The following is a 27,044-nucleotide window of genomic DNA, read 5'->3' as shown; positions in this document are numbered from 1 at the left end:
TACTCATGTATGTATCCCCAGCTATGGTATGATGTATACTCATGTATGTATTCCCAGCTATGGTATGATGTATACTGGTTTTTAAAATAGTATAATTCCCTGGCAGAAGAGACCCTCCTCCCTCCGGTAGGAGGGAATGGGTAGAAGGGTAGAAGAGGAGGGAGGAGGGAGGATAAAATCTCCCTAGCAGAGTGTGTAGCAGCTGTCCCATAACTAATTAGTGTAGGTAGGCAAATGGTATAAAGGACCTTGCTTGAGGGTGGGTCCTCCAGCAATGATGTGTATTTCACTCAATTAGGTGTGGCTCCAGGTATTAGAGCTTTTGAAACATGTTTTCTATCATTTTTCCAGCTGATAGAATGTTTTAAAACTTTGAAAGTTCGCCTCCCCATTGAAGTCTATTGCGGTTCGCGAACTTTTTCGCGAACCGAACCTTTTGCGGAAGTTCGCGAACCTAAAATCGGAGGTTCGGTCCAACTCTAAAGAAAATGTGCCTGGCGGACCTGCAAAATCTTTGCCAAGAGAGAGGCATTGATGTCGGCTGCAAGAAACAAGGGGACCTGGTAACGGAATTGTTTCAATGGGATACCCAGCAACTGCGGGAGCCGGGAGTGTCTGCTGAAGTGGATACCAGCCCATCTGACAATCGAGGGGAACCAGAGACTGAGACTCCTGACCGTACAGAGGTTGTGCATCCTGAGGGCCCTGCATCAACAGTTACGCAGGAGAATGTCAGTGTGGACCCCAATCCCAGAGTTTCTGAAGGTACTCGCCTGGAACCGGCCAGTACTGGACTGTCCGTTTGTACTGACCCGGTAATGCAGCAGGCATTACGAAAGCTGATGGAGACTGACCTGGAAAAGTACATGCAGTACATGGAAGCCCGTGAGGAGCGGGAACGCCAATCTGCAGAACGCCACGCGGAGAGGGATGCCGCTGAGTGAGAACGGGAGCGCCAACGACAGCATGAGCTAAACATGGCAAAAGTGCAACAGGCCAGCCGGAGTTCACCGCCCAGCCTCCCTGCTGAAGGAGCTGCACCACCCGTAAGTGCAAAATTTAAATTTGCTAATATTGAAAAAGACACAGACATTGACTTGTTTTTGCGGTCTTTTGAAAAAGCATGCCGTCAGTATCGTCTGACCCAAGACCAGTGGGCCAGACATCTGACACCTTTGCTGCGCTACAAAGCACTTGATGCCTTCGCAGAATTGCCTGCGGAGAAGGATAATGATTATGCTGCTATAAAAGACGCTATCATTACTAAGTACCAGCTGACGCCAGAAGCCTATCGGAAAAAGTTCAGGGCCTGGCAGAAAAAGTCTTCTGATTCGTACCGAGATGTGGTCAGCAGCTTGCTCACCACACTCCGCCAGTGGACTCTAGGCCTCACCAAAGGGTCTTATGATGTCCTGGAGGACTTGATAGTCCTGGAACAATTTCTGAACATTTGCCCTGCTGATGTACGCCAGTTTGTGCTAGAACGCAGGCCGGCTTCAGCCACTGTCGCTGCAGACCTTGCTGAGACTTTTGCAACTACCCGGGTGGCTGATACCCGCAAAACTGTTCCATCCAGCTGGAGAGGAGGTCAGCCCAATACCTCGGCAGACTCTCCTGCCCCTGTGAGCCGTCAGCCACAGAGGCCACCCAGCGCAGCTGCTGCACCCAGGCCTGCAGCCCCTGGAGAGGTCACCTGTCACTACTGCCGCCAGCCCAGACACATGAAATTCGACTGTCCGGAGCGGAGACAGACACCACCAGCACCTGGATCATCTGCATCACCTGTACCTCACCCACAGCAGAGGCAACCCGCCAGCGAACCACAGCCTGGATCATCAGATTTTGTCCCGTTTGCCCGCGGAAAGGAAATCCGCGACCGAACCGACCAGCAGCAACTTGTTAGAGTGAACGGCAAAGTTGTCACCGGATTCCGAGACACCGGAGCTGACATCACGTTAGTTCACTCACACCTTGTGCCAAAGGAGAGCATCAGCTCCAGCCGATCCCTTGCCCTTACTGGAGTAGAGGGCACCCTTTTTCACATAGCCCACGCGAGAGTGAAGCTGGATTGGGGAGGAGGGGTCCACGAAAGGGTTGTTGGGGTTATGAAGGATCTCCCAGTCCCTGTGTTGCTGGGGACTGATTTGGGCAAGCTTGTGTCCTACTATGAACCTGCCACGACCGCCTTGTCGCTCACGGAAGGAGACGGACTCTCCACCCACCACCAAGTACTTTATACACTTGGGGGAGCACCAGGGGGAGGTGGGTTGAATGTGCCCAGTTCAAGGGTAACAGGTTCAATAGTGCCTGCTTCAAAGGCACCTGAGTTTGAGGTACAGACTGTCTGTTGTGATGATGCTGTAACTGTACCTGAGTTTACTGTACAACCTGTCTGTAATGAAAAAATGTCTATACCTGTCAATGTCATTACTGCATGCAATGATGATTCGAGTAATGTCCGTCTGTGCCATTCTGACAGGGTACCTGTGCTAGCAGTACCGCGCAGCTGCACTGCTGAGAACCCGAGCTCAGAACAGGTGGAGGGGGTTCCGGCCTCCTCCCCCTCCTCTGACCGCAGGGATGAGACCTTTCAGCCGCTGGCCTCGTGTGACATGAGCCAGTTGGCTGAAACTGACAGCGCCGTATTCTCAGCCGCACTACAAAGTGACCCAAGCCTGGAGGTGCTCAGGCGGCAAGCCGCTGAGCCCCTCGCAGAAGGGGCCGCTTTCAAGGTGTACTGGGAAGGTGGGAGACTGTACAGTGAGTCTGTACAGCCCCCTACAGGTAGATACCACGTGAATACCAAATGGCTTGTGGTCCCGAGTGCATTCAGGGGACATGTGCTGAAATCCGCACATGGTAATCCTCTGACAGGGCACTCAGGGGTCCGCAAGACAGTTGCCGGTATTCGGAACCAGTTTTATTGGCCCCGGATGAACAGGGATGTAGCAAACTACTGCAGAGCATGTGCCGTCTGTCAGGAGCTGGGAAGGTCCAGGGATTCCCGCGGGGTTCCCTTAGGTCCACAGCCACTTAGCAGGGGAAACCTGCGTGGGCTGGCTGTTGACCTAACCAACCCACTGTCCGTTGTCAGCAGTCCCAGCAGACACCACGTCCGAGTGCAGTGGCGCAAATGCCCTGTCCAGAACGGTCCACGTCGGGTCAACCCTGAGGGTAGCAGACCGCGACCGGTCCAGGGGAACCGAGCCACAGGCTCCAATAGGTTTTCCCGCCGCACCGGCAACCCGAGACCCGTCAGCCAGGTTGGCCGACACGCAGCGGGCAGCCGACCCCAGAACGCCAACGGGGAACTAGATCAGATCTCGCAGGTTAGCGGCAACGACACACATCTTGCTGATGCATGTCTATCTGCCTTCTCCCCAGGGGGGGCTGTCACGGACGGTTGCGGGGCCGCAGGCGCATCCTGTAACCGCCCGTGAAGAAAAGCGATCGCACTCGATTCTCTGCATCGATTGTGCTTCAAATCGATACCATCTGGGTTGAGTGTGTAGGAGCAGCTGAGTCTTTTCCCAGCAAAGAGGTAGCATCAGCCGAACTGCAGGATGGCTCTTTTGATATGCTAATGAGCCTGGGCCCAGAGAGTCCCTGGCTTCAAGCTGTGCTGATGGCCCATCCATCAGGTATAGACCATGACAGAAGCAATCTAGTTGGGGGAAAAGCCAGACCTCTGGCTCCCTCCCAGCAGGGGAGCTGACACCTAGCTAGCTGCCCCAAACTTCAAAGACCCTTTGCCTGGGAATGACCTGCTATAAATCCCAGGGGTATCTCATATTCCATAAACTGCTATATGTATCATATTTTCTGTGTTGCCAGGCTGGCAGACCCTCCAAACTAACAGAGCATGTAGGGCCCGGTCTGGCGTTGGTTCTGAGAACATTTCAGAACCTTCTGAGGTAAAGACTGCCCGTTAGGCAGTTCAACAGTGCCCTAATGATACCACAGGGGTCCCACCCCTCATGTTTGGTATCAGGCTGCTGGGTACATCGAGGCAGACCTGAAAATATTAGTAAATCTGCCCTGACCTGTACGGTTCTGTGAGATAGAGCCCATATATGGTTAAGGCATGATTTCTGGTCCCAGGACAAGGGGAGGATTCATCTCAGGTTCTAAGGGGGTGTGTGGGCCCGCCCTCACTCCCTCCTACTGAATCAGGGGCATAAGAATGGCAGAGGACCCAAACTCAGTGTCCTCCACCCTGAAAACATCTTGAACTCATCGGTGCCAGCTTGAGGATATGCTGGCATCCACCTGGTCTGAACTCTGAACTTTGATTGAAACCCAGGACTCTGATTTTTCCCACAAAAAGGACATCTTTCCAGGAACTAAGTATTTTTCTCCCTTCTTTTATTTTTTATACTGGCTATTACTGTTTTAATAATTGTTGATTTTAATAATTGTCTGTATATATTAATTATTCATATTGCTGTGAATAAACGACTTTATCCAAGTCATTCACTGTCCGCTACCCTGCTTATCAGCACACACAGAACTGATCCCGGGTCTACATACAGCAATAGCAAAGTCACAGCTCTCATGAGCAATGCGATACAAGGGTCTGACTTTAATTTGGGAAATGACCATGTGAGTGGGACACAACCACCTGGAGTAAACTTACATCCAGGAACTGAAAACTCTTTGGGCTTTAGTAGGTCAGATCGTAACTTGGCAGAGGTGTAACAAAAGCCCCTGAGATCCTTGCGATGGTGGGGGTTTGGCGGCTTTGGGGGCCTGATTCTCCTCCCACCCACCTAGCAGAATATCTGTGCAGCAGAGCTACTGTATGTGTCTATATTTACCTGATCCTGCCTGGCCTCTCCTCTTCCTCCCGGCAGCCTGAGCCACTCGCTCTGCATACACGGTTGCCAGTTACATGACAGAGAGATGGACTCAGGCTGCTGGCAGAAGGGGAGACACGAAGGGTAATTGGGTAAATAAAGACAAATAACTTCTCTGCGTTGTGCTGGGGGAGGAGGTTGGTTGGCGGCGGAGCCTGCAGGGGAGCCCAGGTGTCCCTTGTTACACCACTGTCAGTAGAGATGGGCCAAAATATTCACCAGGCAAATACTTCGCTGTGAAGAACGCGTATTCGCATTCGCCACCTCAGGCATACATACATACATTATAATGGAGCCAAACCCCTCACCACAGAGTCAGCAGACACATGGCAGCCAATCAGCTATCCCTCCCACCTGGACCGCCCCCCCCCCCCCACCTATCAGAAAGCCAGCACAGCAGCCATTTTGCAGTCTGTGTTTGGCCTCTGTGCTAGGCAGATGAGGGACAGTGTGCTGCTGACAGGGAGAGCGTTAGGTAGGCCTGTGCTCTGTGTCCTCAGTGCAGAGTCTTGCAGCTACCACAGTGTCCTGAACCGCTAATAGCCCTTCTTAGGGCTGATGCATTGTTTTTCTTGCTATTGTATTGCTCTTCTGTGGCCACGTCTGCCTGTTTCTCATTGGATATATTGCAGTGAACATCCTGCTGTTGGTGACGCCTTCGCTGGAACAGTAAAGGAAAAAACCTCTCCTCAGCTGTAACCCCGACAGCAATAAAACTCTGGCACATTCTAATTTTTCACCAGTCTAAAGAGAAAGTAAACTATTTTAACTTGAATTCCAAGTGGACTTTTTTAAAAAAGCAAAATCTAGTGTTTTTAATGCTCTCTGTGTCACTGTTGGGGAATGGATCTCTCTGGTAGCAGCGGTTATCGGAATTTCCCCAACATGGATAAACATTGCAAGATTGAGAAAGTTGTTCCTACCACTGTCTGTAGAACTAAAGAGAGCGAGTCTCCAGGAAGAGAATTGTTTGAGGTGTAGTGAAAGCTATTTCCCTCGGGTGTCTGTATTGAGCTGTTGTCACTCATGTATGTGAGTTGCACAGTTGTCACGCACCTAGATATCACTCATATGTGATGTCACATACTTCCTTCTCCTATAATATCTCAGTGTGGCTATAAAGCCCAGCAGTCAGCTGTCACTGTTCCAGTCTCCGCAGCACACAGAAGACGGTGGTGGGAGGAGCTCTGTCCTCAGTGTGGCTATAAAGCCCAGCAGCCAGCTGTCACTGCTCCAGTCTCCGCAGCACACAGAAGACGGTGGTGGGAGGAGCTCTGTCCTCAGTGTGGCTATAAAGCCCAGCAGTCAGCTATCACTGCTCCAGTCTCTGCAGCACACAGAAGACGGTGGTGGGAGGAGCTCTGTCCTCAGTGTGGCTATAAAGTCCAGCAGTCAGCTGTCACTGCTCCAGTCTCCGCAGCACACAAGAGATAGTGGTGGGAGGAGCTCTGTCCTGAGTGTGGCTATAAAGCCCAGCAGTCAGCTGTCACTGCTCCAGTCTCCGCAGCACACAGAAGACGGTGGTGGGAGGAGCTCTGTCCACATTTCCCGCCATGTTCCAGCTTGTGCTCCTCCTCCTCCTCAGCGCTACTCCTCTCTCTGGATTGGTGGATTCCTGCTACTCACGTGAACACCCCGTGGCCCGAAGACCTGGTGACATCATGCTGGGGGGAATCTTCCCCATTCACGATGGGGTTTACGATATACTGCAGCGCCCCCATGTGGACGGATTCACTTGTACAGGGTAAGAGCTGGAGAATCCATTTATTTTTTAAATTGCTGGAAGAAAACTTAGCTGCATTTAAAATGTAAATCCCATTTAGTAAAAAAAATAAAAATTGCTGCAGACGTCGAGCTCTGGAGAGAAATAAGACGTCACTGTAAGAAGGATCAGCTTCTCTGGCTCTTATCCTTTAGGCTTCTTTCACACTGGGGCGGTCCAACCTTCACCATATCCTTGTGTTTGGATTGCACCTTTTTTTTTTCCTTGATAGAAAAACTTTCTTTTCAACTGTTTTTGCATGGTCAGTAGTTATTGTAAAATTCCTATTTACTTTAGACTCTTACGCCCAGCAGTGTTTTGTCACCCAACTGCCCAAATTGCAGGAGAGAGGAGAAAGCTCACGTGTATCGGAGCAAGGAATGACTCCTTAGTCATAGCTTTGATTAAGGAGCCGTTCCTTGCTCCGATACACGTGAGCTTTTAGTTTTAACATTGATACTGGATTAAAGAATAAAGATTTTTCGACTTTATCCGACCATCTGGTGCAGCGACGGGACATCCTTTTGTTGTTGCTTATTCCACCAGTTGTTGGACATGTCAAAGACAGGCTTGGTGGTATATTGTTGGGTCTGGGAGACCTTCAGTGTGGAGTATCCTGTCCACAAATTTGAATACACAGTAATTTAATGTGAGCATGAGCAGTCCACGATAGGGTTGAGGACTGAAAGGAGTTCGAAAAAGCCGTGATAAACGAAGACTGGAGAAAAATGATACACGGTGCCTATTTACTAATCAGCTGTACTCCTTCTATGCTGTAAATGTGGTTCCTCAGAGAACAAGAATGATCACATGTCCTGGGCTCCTCCTAAATTACTTACATCTGGCAACAACAGCTGATCTTGTTACTCAGGATTACAGTTACTTGTGTGTAGCAGAACTCATGGATAAGCATGTGGTGATCAGAATGGTCAGGTGATAGCTGTGTTAGGCTCTGATTTGCTGGACAAGATTATACGTCACTTCTGTTTCATCAGCGCTGCAGGAACATGCCTCTTATGAGTAAGCTTCAGCCAAATAGGTCAAAATGTTCTGCATGTTCTGGAACTTCCCAAACCTAAATCCCACAGATCAAGATGACAGAAGAAGATGACAATGGGCGTTTCTGGACTTTTATTGACTCTGCCATGATCTGAAGGACTGAATTATTACTCCTGTATAGCAAATACCATTTTAAAAGAAGCTATATTTGTGTTTTTGTAGTCTTTACATGATTACAGAGCTTAGGATTGGCCTTAAAGAGACTCCGTAACAAAAATTGCATCCTGTTTTTTATCATCCTACAAGTTCCAAAAGCTATTCTAATGTGTTCTGGCTTACTGCAGCACTTTATACTATCACCATCTCTGTAATAAATCAACTTATCTCTCTCTTGTCAGACTTGTCAGCCTGTGTCTGGAAGGCTGCCAAGTTCTTCAGTGTTGTGGTTCTGCTATGAACTCACCCTTCCAGGCCCCTCTATGCACACTGCCTGTGTATTATTTAGGATTAGAGCAGCTTCTCTCTTCTCTCTTATCTTTTACAAGCTGGATAAATCGTCCTCTGAGCTGGCTGGGCTTTCACATACTGAGGAATTACAGACAAGGGCAAAGCTGTTTGCAGGAAGAAAAGAGCAGCCTGAAACTTCAGTGCATGAGAGATGCAGGGGGAAAGAAACACACAAATGATCTCTTGAGATTCAAAAGGAAGGGTGTATACAGCCTGCTTGTGTATGGATGTATTTTCTATGTGTGGACATACTGTACATCAACCTACTTCCTGTTTTGGTGGCCATTTTGTTTGTTTACAAACAAACTTTTTAAAACTGTTTTTAACCACTTTTAATGCGGCGAGGAGCGGCAAAATTGTGACAGAGGGTAATAGGAGATGTCCCCTAACGCACTGGTATGTTTACTTTTGAGCGATTTTAACAATACAGATTCTCTTTAACAGGAAATCAAATCCTCTGATTGGCCAAATCCATAGTTTTGTCTACCACTGAAGACCCACTTGAGAGCTGTAATATTGTGTGTATCTTTTCTCTTTTGGCTTAACGAAAGTTCACAGAAAGTCACTAGATGTGACAATGATCCACCACGAGTGATTTATAACATGAAAACTTCATGTTTAATTGAATCCTAAAATAAGACACATGGTCGATATGCAATTCACTTTTCAACTGAGTTTTCTCCTAGGAGATCATTTTTCATCTTCTATTTAAAATAACTTTGCAGCATTCTGCAACTGATAAAGTACCAAAAAGTAGATGAAAAAGTACTGACATAATTATTTTGAGTATTTCCTTGCTTGCTGGGGGCTTACAAGGAATTTTATTGACAATTTAGAAATATCACCTAGGCGAAAATTGACACATACATTTTTACGCATTACTGGTTCAATGTGTAAAAATGTACGCATTGAACCAGTAACGCGTAAAAATGTATGTGTTAATGTTCCTGCACTAGCGGGAATGCGTAAAAATGTACGCAATGCGTCCCGCCGACCTCCGAGGTCGGGAAGCTGCCAGCGGGGGACTGGAGCAGCAGTGAGTGACTACGAGGGCACAGGATGGCTGCATGGGGCTGGTAGAAGCAGAACTAGCTGGCAGTGGGGGACTGGAGCAGCAGTGAGTGACTACGAGGGCACAGGATGGCTGCATGGGGCTGGTAGAAGCAGAACTAGCTGGTGGCGGGGGACTGGAGCAGCAGTGAGTGACTACGAGGGCACAGGATGGCTGCATGGGGCTGGTAGAAGCAGAACTAGCTGGTGGCGGGGGACTGGAGCAGCAGTGAGTGACTACGAGGGCACAGGATGGCTGCATGGGGCTGGTAGAAGCAGAACTAGCTGGTGGCGGGGGACTGGAGCAGCAGTGAGTGACTACGAGGGCACAGGATGGCTGCATGGGGCTGGTAGAAGCAGAACTAGCTGGTGGAGGGGGACTGGAGCAGCAGTGAGTGACTACGAGGGCACAGGATGGCTGCATGGGGGCTGGTAGAAGCAGAACTAGCTGGCAGCGGGGGACTGGAGCAGCAGTGAGTGACTAAGAGGGCACAGGACTGCTGCATGGGTCTGGTAGAAGCAGAACTAGCTGGAGGCGGGGGACTGGAGCAGCAGTGAGTGACTACGAGGGCACAGGATGGCTGCATGGGGCTGGTAGAAGCAGAACTAGCTGGCAGCGGGGGACTGGAGCAGCAGTGAGTGACTACGAGGGCACAGGATGGCTGCATGGGGCTGGTAGAAGCAGAACTAGCTGGCAGCATGGGACTGGAGCAGCAGTGAGTGACTGCGAGGGCACAGGATGGCTGCATGGGGCTGGTAGAAGCAGAACTAGCTGGCGGCGGGGTCTGGAGCAGCAGTGAGTGACTACGAGGGCACAGGATGGCTGCATGGGGCTGGTAGGAGCAGAACTAGCTGGTGGCGGTGGACTGGAGCAGCAGTGAGTGACTACGAGGGCACAGGATGGCTGCATGGGGCTGGTAGAAGCAGAACTAGCTGGAGGCGGGGGACTGGAGCATCAGTGAGTGACTACGAGGGCACAGGATGGCTGCATGGGGCTGGTAGAAGCAGAACTAGCTGGCAGCGGGGGACTGGAGCAGCAGTGAGTGACTAAGAGGGCACAGGACTGCTGCATGGGTCTGGTAGAAGCAGAACTAGCTGGAGGCGGGGGACTGGAGCAGCAGTGAGTGACTACGAGGGCACAGGATGGCAGCATGGGGCTGGTAGAAGCAGAACTAGCTGGAGGCGGGGGACTGGAGCAGCAGTGAGTGACTAAGAGGGCACAGGATGGCTGCATGGGGCTGGTAGAAGCAGAACTAGCTGGCAGCGGAGGACTGGAGCAGCAGTGAGTGACTAAGAGGGCACAGGATGGCTGCATGGGGCTGGTAGAAGCAGAACTAGCTGGCAGCGGAGGACTGGAGCAGCAGTGAGTTACTACGAGGGCACAGGATGGCTGCATGGGGCTGGTAGAAGCAGAACTAGCTGGCAGCGGAGGACTGGAGCAGCAGTGAGTGACTAAGAGGGCACAGGATGGCTGCATGGGGCTGGTAGAAGCAGAACTAGCTGGCAGCGGAGGACTGGAGCAGCAGTGAGTTACTACGAGGGCACAGGATGGCTGCATGGGGCTGGTAGAAGCCCCAGGTAAGTGAAACTCATTTTTTTTATTTTGCTTGAACCTTCCATTTAACCACTTAAAGAGACACTGAAGCGAAAAAAATATATGATATAATGAATTGGTTGTGTACTATGAATAATTACTAGAAGATTAGCAGCAAAGAAAATATTCTCATATTTTTATTTTCAGGTATATAGTGTTTTTTCTAACATTGCATCACTCTATAATATGTGCAGATTACACAGCACTCAGCATTCAAAATGAGTCTTTCAGAGCAGTCTGTGAAGTAATGAACTCTCCTCTAGCAGAGGAAAAGTAAACAGTTCAATTACAGTTGAGATAATAAAAGTCAGATAACAGCCCTCTCCACTACTAAGTTAGTCGGAGAGCTTAATAGCTTTTTTGCATAGAGATAACAACTGGCGTTTCTCAACTCTTCCTGTACTGGAAACAATTAGACTGATGTATCTGATCTTAATGTTTTTTTTTCTTAGCTGTACTACACATACAAATCATAATATCATCATTTTTTTTCGCTTCAATGTCTCTTTAAGCCCACAGGGTTGACATTTTTTTGCATCTGAGCAACTTTCACCTCCCATTCATTTGCTAATAACTTTATCACTACCTGGCACAATGAATGGATCTATATCTTGGTTTTTTTGCCACCAATTAGGCTTTCTGTGGGTGATACATTTTGCTGAGAATTAATTTATTGTAAATCCATTTTAACAGGAATATTAAGAAAGAAATGGGAAAAAAATCATTATTCCTCAGCTTTTGGCCATTATAGTTTGAAATTAATACATGCTACCATAATTAAAACCTATGTACTTTATTTACCAATTTGTCCCGCTTATTACACCATTTAAATGATGTCCCTATCACAATGTATGGCGCCGATATTCAATTTGGAAATAAAGGTGCATTTTTTCAATTTGCGTCCATCACTATTTAGAAGCCCATAATTTAATAAATCATATTGATATATTCATTTGACATGCATATTTAAAAAGTTCAGACCCTTAGGTAACTATTTATGTTTTTTTTTTTTTATTATTGTAATTTTTTTTTTTTTTTAATTTAAACTTGTATGTGGGTATTTTTTAGAATGGGAGGAAAACAGGGTTGTTTTTTTAATGTATTAAAATGTATTTATTTAACACAAAGTGTGTTTTTGGTGTAATTTGCTATTTGGCCACAAGATGGCCAAAGTCAAAAAGTCCTGGGAGCGATCGATCTCGCTCTCAGGCAGAAGAAAGGAGACCAGAGCTCAGAAAAGCCGCAGCGTCTGAAGAGACACTGTCGTCTTTTCCCCGGGGGGGGGTCCGATCAGCGAAAGGGATTTATAATCCCTTTCACTGATCGGTGGGCTAACGGCCAGCAGTGGGGGCGCGCACGGGGGGGGGGCCCGTGGGAGCGCGTGCGACCCGCGGGAGTGCGCACAGCCTAACTGGACGAAAATTTTCGTCCAGTTAGGCTGAAGTGGTTAACCAAGCGGGGAGTGGAGGTTGAGGAGGAACCATTGAAAGAGGACCTAAAGGAACAATTTGAGAAGTAGAAGGAGAACCAGGCTATGGTGAGGTCTTGGGCACCCCCAGATTGCATGGATTGAAGGTGCAGGAGATGATCGACTGTGTTGGATGCTGATGAGAGGTTGAGGAAGCACAGGATGGAGTATTTTCCTTTAGCCTTGTCGAGTGTGAGGTCATTGATGACCTTGGAGTGGGACATTCAAAGTCTGGATCACTTCTGGATCACTGTCTAATAATACTACATTCTTGATTGTTTTTCTTGAATAAATATACCCAGTTGTAAGGTCTGTCTATCTTGTCTCTTTTGGCTTAGGTTACAATTACAAACCATGGTGGATGTCTTGTCCATGATTTACACCATCGAGAAAATTAACAACTCCACCCTTCTGCAGGGAATCCAGCTCGGCTACGAGATTCATGATTCCTGCTCTTATGCCCTCAAAGCTGTTCAGGGAGTAACAACACTTATTCCAGAGATATCGTCCATCAACTCATCCCAGTGCAGCAGCTCTGAAATTATGACAACAGTTAAGGCTGTTATTGGAGAAATCTACTCTGAAAACTCCATCACCATGGGCAGGATGCTCAGCAGTTACTTCATTCCACAGGTAATGCTCTGCTTCTGTAATTAGCAACACATATATGACAGATGAGGGGATAAACACAATGGATAATAATAATGGAGGCAGTGTTGGTGATGATGATAATGGAGGAGGAAATGATGATGGTGGAGGTTGTTGTGGTGGTGATGATGATGGTGGAGGTGGTGGTAATGATGACGGTGGAGGTGGTGGTCCTGATGATGATGGGGGAGGCAATGGTGATGATGATTGTGAAGGTGGTGGGGTGATGATAGTGGAGGTGACGATGTTGGAGGTGGTGAGGATAAATAATGATGGTGGAGGCAGTGATGATGATGGAGGTGGTTGGGGTAATGATGATGATAGTGGAGGTGATGATGGTGGAGGAGGGGGTGATGATGATAGAGGAGGCAGGGATGAAGATGATGATGGTGGAGGTGGCTGTGGTGGTGATGATGATGATGGTGGAGGTGATGATGATGGTGGAGGCAGTGGTGATGATGATGGTGGAGGCAGTGATGATGATGGTGGAGGCAGTGATGATGAATGATGATGGAGGAGGCAGTGATGATGATGATGATGGTGGTAGAGGTGGTGGTGGTGATGATGATGGTGGAGTCAGTGGTGATGATGGTGGAGGTAGTTTGGATGGTGGTGGTGATGATTATGGTGAGTGGACGTGATGGTGATGATGATGGTGGAGGCAGTTTGGATGATGATGGTGGAGGTGGTGGTGTTGATGATGATGGAGGTGGTGGTGGTGTTGATGATGGTGGAGTAAGTGATGCTGATGGTGGAGACAGTTTGGATGATGATGGCGGAGGTGGTGGTGATGATTGGGCAACCTTGTTAATTGTCATGATGTTCCTGTATAGATCGTTGGTTGTTACGATAAAAAATGTCAGTTAAATATATCATATAGGAGACACACACAGTGATGTTTGAGAAGTGAAATGAAGTTTATTGGATTTACAGAAAGTGTGCAATAATTGTTTAAATAAAATTAGGCAGGTGCATAAATTTGTCATTTAAATGATTCCAAAACCTTTAGAACTAATTATTGGAACTCAAAATGGCTTGGTAAGCTCAGTGACCCCTGACCTACATACGCAGGTGAATCCAATTATAAGAAAGAGTAATGAAGGGGGGCAATGTAAGTTTCCCTGGTCTTTTAATGTTCTCTGAAGAGTAGCAGCATGGGGGTCTCAAAACAACTCTCAAATGACGTGAAGACAAAAATTGTTCACCATCAATGGTTTAGGGCAAGGATACAGAAAGCTGTATCAGAGATTTCAGCTGTCTGTTTACACAGTTAGGAACATATTGAGGAAATGGAAGACTATAGGGCTCAGATCAAGTTAAGGCTCGAAGTGGCAGACCAAGAAAAATCTCGCATAGACAAAAGCGACAAATGGTAAGAACATTCAGAGTCAACCCATAGACCAGCACCAAAGACCTACAACATCATCTTGCGACAGATGGAGTCACTGTGCATCGTTCAACAATTGGGTGCACTTTATTCAAGGAGATGCTGTACGCGAGAGTGATGCAGAGGAAGCCTTTTCTCTGCCCACAGCACAAACAGAGCTGCTTGAGGTATGCTAAAGCACATTTGGACAAGCTAGCTTCATTTTGGAATAAGGTGCTGTGGACTGATGAAACTAAAATTGAGTTATTTGGGCATAACAAGGGGTGTTATGCATGGAGGAAAAAGAACACAGCATTCCAAGAAAAACCCCTGCTACCTACAGTAAAATATGGTGGTGGTTCCATCATGCTGTGGGGCTGTGTGGCCAGTACAGTGACTGGGAATCTTGTCAAAGTTGAGGGACGCATGGATTCCACTCAGTATCAGCAGATTCTGGAGACCGATATCCAGGAATCAGTGACAAAGCTGAAGCTGCACCGGGGCTGGATCTTTCAACAAGACAACGACCCTAAACACTGCGCTAAATCCACTAAGACATTCATGAAGAGGAACGAGTACAACATTCTGGAATGGCAATCCCAGTCCCCAGACCTGAATATAATTGAAAATCTGTGGTGTGAGTTATAGAGAGCTGTCCATTCTCGGAAGCCATCAAACCTGAATGAACTAGAGATGTTTTGTAAAGAGGAATGGTCCAAAACACCTTCAACCAGAATCCAGACTCTCATTGGAACCTACAGGACGTGTTTAGGGGCTGTAATTTCTGCAAAAGGAGGATCTACTAAATATTGATTTCATTTATTTTTTGTGGTGCCCAACTTTATGCACCTGCCTTATTTTGTTTAAACAATTATTGCGCACTTTCTGGAAATCCAATAAACTTGTTTTTACTTCTCAAATATCACTGTGTGTGTCTCTTATATGATATATTTAACTGACATTTTTTATCGTAACAACCAATCATTTATACAGGAAGATCATGATGATTAACAAAGTTGCCCAACTTTTTTATCCCACTGTATATACTGTTCCACTGCTGCTTCTCTGCATTGGGAGCTGTATATGCAAATGGCAACATACGGGGATAGGGAGGAGGGGGGGGGGGGTTGTTGGGTTATGGCATAGAGGGTCGCATGATAATTCCACTTGGGGGCCCAGGAGGGGTGTCGTGGTTTTGCCCCTGGATAAGAGTAATGATGATAATACTCATGATGTTGATGAGGATAACAGTAAAGATAATAAGAGACAAACTAGTTGCTTAGTTACAGAGTGACCTTCAGCCATCATTTGTGGCACCAATTTCTATCAGATTCGATTAGAGTGATCAAATCTGCCAGATATCGATGGAAAAAAAATGATAGGTGTATAGGTGTAGGTAGGTTAAGGCAATATAAAAGCTTGGCTAATTAGATTTTTATCCCTTGGCCTGTGCAAAGACTAGGGGACACGACTGGTGTATGTAGCAAAAAAATGTTTTTGCCTCCTATTTAGGAAGGGTTTTTTACAATAAGAGCAGTAAAATGCGGAATGTATTACCACAAATACTAGTTACGGCATATTCTGGATATATATTTAGAAGGGGCACCAAATGCTTTCCTTACATTGAAGGACATCCTTGTCTATAATTACAAGGTAATTCCTAACAGTGTTGATCCAGGGATTTTATCTGATTGCCATCTGGAGTCGAGAGGGATTTTTTTTTATCCTTGTAGGTCTGAGCTAGAGATGTAGCGAACGGTTCGCCGGCGAACGGTTCCAGGCGAACTTTGGGGGTTCGCGTTCGCCTGGACCAAGCGAACTTTTGCGGAAGTTCGATTCGGCCCATAATGCACTATGAGGGTCCACTTTGACGCTCTGCATCACAGTCAGCAGGCACATTGTAGCCATTCAGGCTACACTAAGCCATGGAGCCCCACCCCCCCTTATATAAGGCAGGCTCACTGGCCATGACACTCACACGTGTGCCTGCTAGAGACAGACTAGGGATAGCTGCTGCAGACTTGTTCTCCTAGGGACAGATTAGTTAGGCTCTTGGCTTGCTCCTGGCTGATTGTTATTGCTAAAATAGCACCCCTCAACAACTCTTTTGAGAGCTCTAATGTTTTCCTGATGGTTTTTTTTGTGTGTGTTGCTCACTGACATTATACAGCCCTATCTGTTGCAGCTGGACCTTGGTAATTGTTATTACTGTGCCAGCCAGGCCCTTCCTAACTATCTATACTGGGACACCTACCTATGCCTACCTAACTACTGGGGCACCTACTTACCTATACGGGGACACCTACCTACCTACCTATACTAGGGGACCTACCTATGCCTACCTACCTATACTGGGTCTCCTACCTATGCCTACCTACCTATACTGGGACGCCTACCTATGCCTACCTACCTATACTGGGACTCCTACCTATGCCTAGCTAACTACTGAGGCACCTACCTATGCCTACCTACCTATACTGGGTCTCCTACCTATGCCTAGCTAACTACTGAGGCACCTACCTATGCCTACCTACCTATACTGGGACGCCTACCTATGCCTACCTACCTATACTGGGACTCCTACCTATGCCTAGCTAACTACTGGGACACCTACCTATGCCTACCTACCTATACTGGGTCTCCTACCTATGCCTAGCTAACTGCTGGGACACCTACCTATGCCTACCTACCTATACTAGGGCACCTACCTATGCCTACCTACCTATACTGGGACACCTACCTATGTCTACCTACATACAAGAAGATAATAAGGTCGTTGCTTCATTGTGGACAGACCAAATTTGATCAGCTGGACAGTCACTGTTCTATCATTGAGCTACCACAGCCCGGCGACCATATGGGCTTGAAAACTGCCACGGCCTGCACTCTCGCCATGGTGCGCACCAGTCCAGCATGGCCGTCACTACGCAAACAGCTGTTTGCGGTGCATTACACAGTGAGTTTGGTGTGTCAGTGTGAAGCAGAACTCTAATTACACTCCCTGATTGATGTATACACATGGAAGATGTTTTTAAGCACTTTAGGCCTGCAATTTAGCATTCAATGTCATTTCTGCCCTTAAAACGCTGCTTTGCGTCACATCCAGATTTTTCCCCGGGACTTTTGGCGTGTATCCCACTCCGCCATGCCCCCCTCCAGGTGTTAGACCCCTTGAAACATCTTTTCCATCACTTTTGTGGCCAGCATAATTTTTTCTATTTTTCAAAGTTCGCATCCCCATTGAAGTCTATTGCGGTTCGCGAACTTTTCCGCGAACCGAACCTTCCGCGAAGGTTCGCGAACAGGGTTCGGAGGTTCGCGACATCTCTAGTCTGAACCTTGTAAGGGTTCCTGCCTTCCTCTGGATCCACTGAGATATGTGAGGGTACAAATCAGTTGCTGGTTGAACCCAACTTACTATGTAACTCTATATATATATATATATATACATATATATATATATATATATATATATATATATATATATATATATATATATATATATATATATATTACTAAAACTCCGACGTATTCGCACTATTTAGATCTGATTAGAAGAAGTGGTGCTGGATTTAAACGTACCGACTGCATCTTCAAATGGAACAATGGAAAAGGTCCCTCCATGTGTAACATTGTTCTTCCGTGCGCATCAGCCACCTGGTGTAACACAGCATACCCCTTCTTCATTCAATGTCTCTCTGTTTCATATACAACCTCCATGTGTAGCAGTCCTTGTCCTTCATGTGAAGTTCCTATGGGAACCTCCTTCTGCAGCCTTCCTTTCAAGTTTTAGACTTGTCTTCTGTGAGCAACCAACCTTTTTTAACGCCTCTAGCTCCTCCATTACATAGTAGGTTCTAAAGGTCACACCATGTGTGAACTTTGCCAAAACTTGGCCATGTTTGAGTTCTTATCAAGCTAATCCCATTCGATTCCATGAGATTGACTGATCCAGCTTTTTGGCCACTATTACTAAACAGTGTGGTTTCTCTCTAGCTTTCCTATCTGAAATTATAATTCAATTTCCATCAGGAAATCAGTAACACCCCTGCGAATCCCACCCACCATGCTTTACATCAATTAACTGTGTTGTCTCCATTTTGTTCCTACAGTTAAGTGGAGCATCCTCTGCTGATATACTGAGTGATGTGATGAGGTTTCCTTCCTTCCTGCGCACCATTCCCAGCGATTACTACCAGACAAAAGCCATTGTGGAGCTGATAAGAACATTTGGCTGGAACTGGGTTGGAATCATTGCCAGTGATGATGACTACGGACGTTCAGCCCTTGATTCTCTCAGCAACCTTTTTAAAACAAATGGCATATGTATGGCTTTCTCCAGGCTTGTCCCTTCCTATGTTGAACATCCATCTCTGCAGGAAAGCTTGAACGATGCAATTAATGATCTGAAAACGAGCACCGCAGAAGTTGTGATCGCCTTTGCAAAAAGATTTGTTGTAGCCAAACTTTTTGAAACGGCCATCCAAAAAAATGGATCCAGAACTTGGATAGCCAGTGATGAATGGATTGTCTCCAACGTAGTTGCTAGTACAGAAGGTATTGAGAAGGTTGGAACAGTATTTGGATTTACATTTGAAAGTGGATATGTTCCTGGATTTCAGGACTTTATAAAAAACCTTTATCCAGCAAGCAATGGATCAACTAATGAGTTTCTTGATGAGTATAAAGCATTGAGATTTGGATGCTCAGAAGAATACCTAGAATACCTAAACTGTTTGAATTCCTCCTCTGATAACTGCTCAGTTCCCGAGTCAGTGGATTATAAGTCTCCGGTGGCCTGCAAGGTGGAGGACGCAGCTTATGAAAATGATGATTTTTTGGCACACTTCATTGAAAATGGGACAGTATACTCCACATCCCTGGCTGTTACAGCTGTAGCTCAAGCCCTGAAAAATATACTATGCCGAAATGGAACTTGTGACAAGGCTCTTCAGGTCTCACCTCGAGAGGTTAGTGAATCAAAAGCATCTCTGCTGAACGTTTTTAATCCAAACTCAAACTCCACCAGAATCCTAGTAATAAGTAACAATAAATATTGCTAATCATGTTATTATAGGCTTCAAGGAAACTCGGAATAAATTCAAACCTATCTTTGTTTCTCAGTCCACCATTGGCTTAAGCCGGCCATACACTAGCCGATCACCTGCTGATCGACAGCAGATTCGACAGAATCTGCTGTCACATCGTTCACGCTAAACGCTAAATTTCGATCTATTTCGTCCTGAAATAGATCGATCCCGTCGATCGCTCCGTGCGGGAAATTACCGTCGATCGCCCACGGGTAGGGAGCGCGTCGTTAGCGGCGTACGATCGACGGAGGTATACATTACCTGAAGCTGGCTCCCGGCATCTTCTCCGCATCACCTTCCGCATCCCGGCATCCGTATATAACTTCCTGTGTCACTGCAGTGACAGCGGAAGTACAAATAGAGGGCGCTCTATTTGAACTTCCGCTGTCACTGGAGTGACAGAAAGTTATACGCGGATGCCGGATGCCGTGATGCGGAAGGTGATGGGAGAAGATGCCAGCCCGAGAGCCGATGCGGAGAAGATGCCCGGGACCAGGCTTCAGGTAATGTATGAGGGGGGGGGGGGGGGGCAGGCGACAGCGGCAGCTCAGCAGATGGTGAATCAGTTTCAGGCTGAAATCGATTCACAATCTGTTTGCAGTAAAGGCAGCCATACGATCCCTCTCTGATCAGATTCGATTAGAGAGGGATCTATTTGTTGGTCGAATCTGATGGCAAATCGACCAGTGTATGGCCACCTTTACTTCTGAGAATGTCTCATTAACAGCCAGTGTTTTTGGTTGCTCTGTTGAAGAAGCTGATAAGGTCCTCTCAGGAGCTTGCTACACCTGGTACCAAAACAGAAATAGGCAGATAAATACCAACTCAACATGACCAAAGGTGACTTTGTAACTCTCCCCCATTTACTATGGCAGTCCTCTGTGATGCAATCATATAATATGTCGATAAGCATAGTGAGGTTATCTAAATAACTTTGTGTTTCATCTTTTCATTCATGTTTTTTTCTGGCACAAAATAGAGGCTGCTCTAGGGGTTATCTTCCACCCCTCAACAGCGTAGCTTGAAGGTCCATTAGGAAGAATGGAATTGTTTCAAGCTTTGGTTCTTCTAATAGATGCCTCATTGATTTAGAGATGATGACGTTTGGTCTTTGGGTTTCTGGTAACTCTATCTTACTTTCTTTGCCTTTTTAAGCTCCTCACTGAACTGAAGAAGGGCACTTATGTCTACAATGGAAAAACCTTCAGATTTAACAATTTTGGAGAAGTTCTGTCTGAGTATAAATTAATTAACTGGCAGAAAAGAAACCATTCCATTGAGTATGTCATTGTTGGGGAATACGACACCATCCAGCAAACTGTTATAGCAAAACAAAGCCTTCTTTTGTGGAACAACATCAACAATTCGGTATGTACCTAAAATTTAAAAAAATAAATTGAGTTATTTAGTTTCTCAGGAATACAGCAGACATTTTGACATGATTTTTTTTTGTCATTCTTATGCTGTTACTCTTGGTTGCAATTTCTTTGTAGATTTTTTGAGGCTAGAATTGTTGCAGTTTAGGGTTACACAGCTGGGAGTTAAAGAGAATCTGTATTGTTAAAATCGCACAAAAGTAAACATACCAGTGTGTTAGGGGACATCTCCTATTACCCTCTGTCACAATTTCGCCGCTCCTCGCCGCATTAAAAGTGGTTAAAAACAGTTTTAAAAAGTTTGTTTATAAACAAACAAAATGGCCACCAAAACAGGAAGTAGGTTGATGTACAGTATGTCCACACATAGAAAATACATCCATACACAAGCAGGCTGTATACACCCTTCCTTTTGAATCTCAAGAGATCATTTGTGTGTTTCTTTCCCTCTTCTGCTCTCATGCACTGAAGTTTCAGGCTGCTCTTTTCTTCCTGCAAACAGCTTTGCCCTTGTCTGTAATTCCTCAGTATGTGAAAGCCCAGCCAGCTCAGAGGAAGATTTATCCAGCTTGTAAAAGATAAGAGAGAAGAGAGAAGCTGCCCTAACCTAAATAATACACAGGCAGTGTGCATAGAGGGGCCTGAAGGGGGGAAGTTCATAGCAGAACCACAACACTGAAGAACTTGGCAGCCTTCCAGACACAGGCCGACAAGTCTGACAGGGGAAAGATACATTGATTTATTACAGAGACTGTTATAGTAGAAAGTGCTGCAGTAAGCCAGAACACATTAGAATAGCTTTTGGAACTTGCAGGATGATAAAAAACAGGATGCAATTTTTGTTACGGAGTCTCTTTAAGATGTCCCTGAAGCGAACTGTAGAAAAAAGTTTGATACTCACCTACGGTTATATAGAGGGGAGGCTCTGGACCCCATAGAGCCTTTCCACTCTCCTCTCCGTCCCCTCATTCCACAACTGTCACCTCCTTGAAGTTATTTGATCTGCGGGTCAAACACCTCTTCGGGACTCCTCATGCAGGCTTCAGATGTATACTTCCAAAAACAAGGGGATCCGCACTGCCTACACACAAGTCCGAGCTCGCAGTTATTTAGTAGAGATGCAATCATCTTCAGAAGCACTCAGGGTCAGGGATGCAAGTTCTTCTGAAGCCTTCCGAGGAGACTCAAAGGTGTGATTTGCTGCCTGAGGCAAACTTGTGAGGATGCGCCGGCCATTCCTGATTTGGAATGATCGCACAGCATTCAAAAATTTGCTCTGATTCAATTAAAACACTGCTTCTCTCATGCCTCCCCCTCCTCACTCACTGTCAGACTCCTCACGCAACACAACAAGTTGCTTTTCCCCAATGATGCTCTCCCGCCTCCCCCTCCTCACTCACTGTCAGACTCCTCACACAGCACAACAAGCTGCTTTTCCCCAGTGATGCTCTCCTGCCTCCCACTCCTCACTCATTCCTTTCTAAGAGTCACATATTTGGTTTTAACGTAGGAGTTTTGCTTAGGATTTAGGCTGCCATTTAGGGCCTTTTTCCACTACACAGCTGAATCGCAAAATCGCAAATTGCCCGTGATTTTTAAATCGCTAGGGTTGTTACTTTATCATAGAAATCATGAGAAGTATTTTCCACTTTAGTGATTCGATTTGGAAATCGCAATCGCTTTCTGGAGCGATTTTTAGACGATAATGCAATGCAAATGAGCAATCACATAACAAGATTAATGAAAAATCGTAATCGCTGGCGTTTGTGATTTGTGATTGCTAGTGGAAAAGGGCTTTTTTCCACTATGAAATGCGATCGCGTTTTAATTTCTACCATGCGATTGCGATTGAGCTGCTATACTCATTATAGTACAGCTCAATCGCATTCAAAACGCGGCAGGACAACGATTGCGCTTTGAACAAAATCGCATAGCAATCGGATCGCACTAATGGAAATTGCTGCTGCAGTTTCCATTAGTTTAATGTACCTTGCGATTTGCAATCAGAATCAAGTCACAAATTGCAAGGTAGTGGAAAAAGGCCCTAATTAGGTTAAAGAGATAGCGTTTTGAGTTAAGGGTTAGGTTTTTCATTAGAGCTGGGATAAGGTAGGGCTTGGGCTGAGGATTTGAACTAGGAACTGGAAGGAGAATTACGGGTTAGGATGGAGTTTAGAACTGGGTGCTAGGATGAGAGTTAGGGGATAGGCTTTTTAAGTTTAGAAGTAATAGCTAGGGGTTAAGCTAAGTTTTAGAACAAAGAAGCTAGGATGGAAATTAAGGGTTAGGCTGAGGTTTAAAGCTAGGAGCTAGGTTGAGAGTTAAGGGTAGGGATGCTCGCTGGATTCCGCGGAATTTTAAATTCCGTGATTCCGGCCGGTATTTGGTGATTCCGGTTCCGATATGACGGAGCGTAATTGCTATAGCTCTAGATCAGGCTTTCTCAACCAGGGTTCCCTGGAACCCCAGGGTTCCTCGAGTACTCTGCAGGGGTTCCTTGGCATTTTCCCCCATCGTGGGGGAAGTATAATAGAGCACACAATAATAGGTGGTACTGAAACAAAAAGCACTAAATTGGTGGCTTAGGAGACAGTATAAGGAGTGGCAGTGTAATGGGGAGAGTGAAATAAACAGCCACACATACTTTTAAAGACTGTGCCTCCTGCAAAATAAATGCAGGGGTTCCTCAAGATCAAAAAATGGTTTGCAGGGGTTCCTTGAGATCCAAAAGTTATTTGCAGGGTTCCTCCAGGGTAAAAAGGTCGAGAAAGGCTGCTCTAGATTGTAAGCCTTTGGGCAGGGTCCTCCTCCTTTTGTGTCCTACCTGATCTTGCACCTCCATTACTGTGAACCCATGCTATACATCTGAGTGAACCTAACTTGCCTAATCTCCATGCTCCATCCAGTGACTGACTAAGCATTACCTGGTACTCATACTGTGCTGCGTGATCTCCATGCTCCATCCAGTGACTAAGCATTACCTTGTACTCATACTGTGCTGTGTGATCTCCATGCACCATCCAGTGACTAAGCATTACCTCGTACTCATACTGTGCTGTGTGATCTCCATGCTCCCATCCAGTGACTAAGCATTACCTTGTACTCATACTGTGCTGTGTGATCTCCATGCTCCCATCCAGTGACTAAGCATTACCTTGTACTCATACTGTGCTGTGTGATCTCAATGCTCCCATCCAGTGACTAAGCATTACCTTGTACTCATACTGTGCTGTGTGATCTCCATGCTCTCATCCAGTGACTAAGCATTACCTTGTACTCATACTGTGCTGCGTGATCTCCATGCTCCCATCCAGTGACTAAGCATTACCTTGTACTCATACTGTGCTGTGTGATCTCCATGCTCTCATCCAGTGACTAAGCATTACCTTGTACTCATACTGTGCTGTGTGATCTCAATGCTCCCATCCAGTGACTAAGCATTACCTTGTACTCATACTGTGCTGTGTGATCTCCATGCTCCATCCAGTGACTAAGCATTACCTTGTACTCATACTGTGCTGTGTGATCTCCATGCTCCCCTCCAGTGACTAAGCATTACCTTGTACTCATACTGTGCTGTGTGATCTCCATGCTCCCCTCCAGTGACTGACTAAGCATTACCTTGTACTCATACTGTGCTGTGTGATCTCAATGCTCCATCCAGTGACTAAGCATTAACTTGTACTCATACTGTGCTGTGTGACCTCCATGCTCCATCCAGTGACTAAGCATTACCTTGTACTCATACTGTGCTGTGTGATCTCCATGCTCACATCCAGTGACTAAGCATTACCTTGTACTCATACTGTGCTGTGTGATCTCCATGCTCCATCCAGTGACTGACTAAGCATTACCTGGTACTCATACTATGCTGTGTGATCTGGATTTCTTGTATTCTTGTATTGTCATATTGCTGTATGTCACCCCTAAATATTGTCTGTAACCTAAATTAATGTTCAGCGCTGCGTAATATGTTGGCACTTTATAAATACAATAAATAAATAGCTCTAAAACGGAATTCCGCAGAAAATGTTTACATTTCACGGAATTCAAATTTGCTTTCTCACCTAACTAATTCCTCCCTTCCTCCCTCCTTCCAGGGAATTGTAGTATTTCAAAAGCCAGCTTACATACCGTGGATGGGAATTGAACCCAGGCTGGGCTGGGAAGTGAACCCAGGTCTCAGTGTTTGGTAGGCAACTCACTTAACCACTATACCCCCACCAACACTACATGCTGAAGCCAGCCTAGCATGTACCATTATGATCAATCCAAGAGAAAAATTAGCTTGCTTAAGGATTTGTAGCATATCAAAAGCCAACTCATATTGGCTGGAAATAGAACCCAGGCCTACCACTCTGTAGGCTGCTATCCTAACCATTATACCACCAACACTACATGCTAAAACTTCTTGGAGCAGACTTACTACCTGCCTCCAAAAGACACACATACATCCCCATAAAATCATTCAACAGCAACTGCGTGCACAGTCTTCGTGGTACACAGTCTCCGTGGCACAATTGGTTAGCATGTTTGCCTGTTAACTGCAAGGTTGGTGGTTCAAGCCCACCCAGGCATGGCCTTGCCTTTTGTGTCCGAAGAGAACCCCAGATAGCCAGGTAGATTAATCTCTCTCTCTCTCTCTCTCTCTCTCTCTCTCTCTCTAGTAGGGATGGTCACCACTTTCCGCGGAATTGTATTTTCCGGAATTTTTAGGCGGAAATTGGTCATTCCCTTCCATTTGGTTGGAACGGAATTGCTTTTTCAATCTGGCGAAATTCCGAAATTGCCTGTGATATTCTGCCAGTATCCATTGATGGTTTTAAGCTGAAAATTCAGTTCAATGGCATCAAGTCCTAGAGAGAGAGAGAGAGAGAGAGAGAGAGAGAGAGAGAGAGAGAGAGAGAGAGAGAGAGAGAGAGAGAGAGAGAGAGAGAGAGAGAGAGAGAGATCATTTTTCTCTTGGGTATATCACAATGGTACATGCTAGGCTGGCTTCAGCATGTAGTGTTGGTGGTGGTATAGTGGTTAAGTGAGTTACCTACCACACACTTAGCCCTGGCTTCTATTCCCAGCCAATGTGAGTTGGCTTTTGACAAGCTACAAATCCTTAAGCAAGCTAATTTTTCTCTTGGATTGATCATAATGGTACATGCTAGGCTGGCTTCAGCACATAGTGTTGGTGGTGGTATAGTGGTTAAGTGAGTTACCTACCACACGCAGACCTGGGTTCTATTCCCAGCCAATGTGAGTTGGCTTTTGACATGCTACAAATCCTTAACCAGTTCAGTCGTTTTCACTTTATGCATCCGAGCAATGTTCACCTCCCATTCATTAGCCTATAACTTTATCACTACTTATCACAATGAACTGATCTATATCTTGTTTTTTCCGCCACCAATTAGGCTTTCTTTGGGGTGTACATTTTGCTAAGAGCTTCCTTACTGTAAATGCATTTTAACAGTAAGAATAAGAAAAAAAATGAAAAAATTCATTATTTGTCAGTTTTCGGCCATTATAGTTTTAAAATAAAACATGCCTCCATAATTAAAACCCACGTATTGTATTTGCCCATATGTCACGGTTATTTCACCATTTAAATTATGTCCCTATCACAATGTATCACGACAATATTTTATTTGGAAATAAAAGAGCATTTTTTCCGTTTTGCATCCATCACTATTTACAAGCTTATAAAAAAAAAAATAGAGAGAAATATTTCATCTTTACATAGATATTTAAAAAGTTTAGACCCTTAGGTAAATATTTTTGTGTTTTTTTTTATAGTAATGTTTTTGGTTTTTTTAATTAAACATTTTATGTGGGCATTTTTGGGAGGGTGGGATATAAATAGTGTTTTATTTGGGGAAATATTTGTGTATTGTAATGTTTTTTTACTTTTACTTGTAGTTTTACTTTTTGGCCACAAGATGGCAATCTTGTACAATGTACGCTTAGAGGGACAGAGCTTCAGAAAAAGCGTAGCTTCCGAGAGAAGCTGTCGCTTTTTCAGCGGGGGAGAGGAATCAGTGATCGGGCACCATAGCCCGATACATTGATTCCTGGGCTACCGAATCCGTGGCCGGGAGTGCGCGTGCACGCGCGCAATTGGCCGTGGGAGCGCACGGACGCGCACGTGGCCTCCTGGACGTATGTACCCTACATCCTGGAGGCATAAATGGTTAAGCAAGCTAATTTTTCTCTTGGATTGATCATAATGGTACATGCTAGGCTTGCTTCAGCATGTAGTGTTGTTGGTGGTATAGTGGTTAAGTGAGTTACCTACCACACACTGAGACCTGGGTTCTATTTCCAGCCAATGTGAGTT

General features: G+C 45.8%; 1 protein-coding gene across 1 annotated transcript in view; it reads left to right on the top strand.

The window, feature by feature from the left end:
• Nucleotides 1-6,409: 6,409 nt before the first annotated feature.
• Nucleotides 6,410-27,044, top strand: part of LOC137504555 (G-protein coupled receptor family C group 6 member A-like) — a 41,199-nt gene continuing 20,564 nt past the window's right edge. Inside the window, exons 1-4 of the mRNA XM_068233136.1 lie at nt 6,410-6,600; nt 12,575-12,869; nt 18,363-19,220; nt 20,496-20,708. Coding sequence (XP_068089237.1) covers nt 6,410-6,600; nt 12,575-12,869; nt 18,363-19,220; nt 20,496-20,708 — 1,557 coding nt within the window. The remainder of the gene's footprint in view (nt 6,601-12,574; nt 12,870-18,362; nt 19,221-20,495; nt 20,709-27,044) is intronic.

This window comes from Hyperolius riggenbachi, chromosome 4, assembly GCF_040937935.1.
Source record: "Hyperolius riggenbachi isolate aHypRig1 chromosome 4, aHypRig1.pri, whole genome shotgun sequence".
Taxonomy (NCBI): domain Eukaryota; kingdom Metazoa; phylum Chordata; class Amphibia; order Anura; family Hyperoliidae; genus Hyperolius; species Hyperolius riggenbachi.
This window is presented reverse-complemented; position numbering and strand designations above follow the sequence as displayed.